General features: G+C 34.2%; 1 protein-coding gene across 1 annotated transcript; it reads right to left on the bottom strand.

The window, feature by feature from the left end:
- Positions 1 to 44: 44 nt before the first annotated feature.
- LOC106750873 (histone-lysine N-methyltransferase SETMAR-like) lies at positions 45 to 368 on the bottom strand (the record flags this gene model as incomplete). The annotated part of the gene is made up of 1 exon (XM_014631480.1): positions 45 to 368. A coding segment is annotated over exon 1 (324 nt), but the record flags the coding sequence as incomplete, so codon positions are not given.
- Positions 369 to 1,400: the final 1,032 nt, after the last annotated feature.

Raw genomic sequence — 1,400 nt, 5'->3', positions numbered from 1 at the left:
AGTTCCGTCAGTTCGTACGGTACATATGAGTCCAATTTTTTTACTTTGTTTATCGCACGCAGATGTTTCAACACAGCCGTATGGCTAGTTCCTAGCTTAGTCCCAAGTTTACGAATAGTTGTGTCTGGATCGGATTCCAGAGTCGTCCTTAATTCCTCGTTATCAATATGGCCCGGTGGTCTTCCTTGAGGCTCATTGACGATGCTCAAATTGCCAGAACGAAATTTTTGGAACCAATATCGAGCATTTTTTTCATTGGTGGATCCATCTCCGAAAGCTTGATTAATGTTTCTCGAAGCTTGAGCTGCACTATGATTCAATTTGTACTCATACAAAAAAAGTAGATGTAAATCGCGTTTTGTTTCCATCTGGTTTGGGAGAAATATAAAATAAAAATGGAACGTAAACATGAAAAAATTTTACAAAATGAGTAAGAAGAATACTTTTAAAATTTATAAATAAAAATATCTAGCGCACGTTGTAATGAACCTCTCTCAGTCGCAGTTGAACACAGACTAACCAAAAATGCCCGTTTCATAGTTTCCAATCTAATACTCCCAATATATATATATGCGCGTAGCATATCTTTGTAGCCGAAATGGCGAGTAGTGAAGTTTGATTTAGTTACACGAACATGTTATGCTTATGTTTAATCGTGTCCCAAATTCTACGATACAATCTGAAACAACTCTGAAATAGTTCTCGACAAAGATTTCTCTTATAAATGGCTCGTAAAGTGATTTGGAGATTGAATCTGTTTCTGTTCGTTATATGCTGCACACAACGCACTTGATTAATAGAACGCGACAACATCCCAAACTCACATTGGTTGTTAATAATTAAAATCCTTCATAAAATATTTAACAGAAATCGTAACAAAATTAGTCTTTAGACTAATTATTACGATTGCATTTGTTCCTAAAACAGTTTCTTTATTAACAAATAATCCACACCAAGTGATACACACCGAATTTGTTTCAAATTGAAATATGTATACATTCCGAAATATATCATATTTTATTCTTATATTTTTCAGTTCAAGATATGAATTTCGTAAAGTATTTATTTTTCTACAACCTTGTCTTAGCATTTTTTAATTTTATATTGGGAGTGTGAATAAGTTCTCGCCGTTTTTTGTGAAGATAAATCTTTTATTAAAAAAAAATAATAAAAAAACAAGTCAATTAAAGTATGACCATTGCTGAAGATTACTTTTTCCCATCTTTCTGGCAGCATTAGAATTCCACGTCGAAAAAACGACACTTCTTTTGCGGCTATCCACAAATCGATCCATTTTTTCGTTTCTTCATGCGAAGTGAAGTGCTGCTCAGCCAGGCCGTTAGTCATCGATCGAAATAAATAGTAATCAGAAGGCGCAATGTCTGGAGATTACGGCAGGT

This window comes from Dinoponera quadriceps, unplaced genomic scaffold (genome assembly GCF_001313825.1).
Source record: "Dinoponera quadriceps isolate SergipeBrazil2010 unplaced genomic scaffold, ASM131382v1 scaffold7083, whole genome shotgun sequence".
NCBI classification, from domain to species: domain Eukaryota; kingdom Metazoa; phylum Arthropoda; class Insecta; order Hymenoptera; family Formicidae; genus Dinoponera; species Dinoponera quadriceps.
Note: the sequence above shows the minus strand (reverse complement) of the source record. Positions and strands in the feature narration are given on the sequence as shown.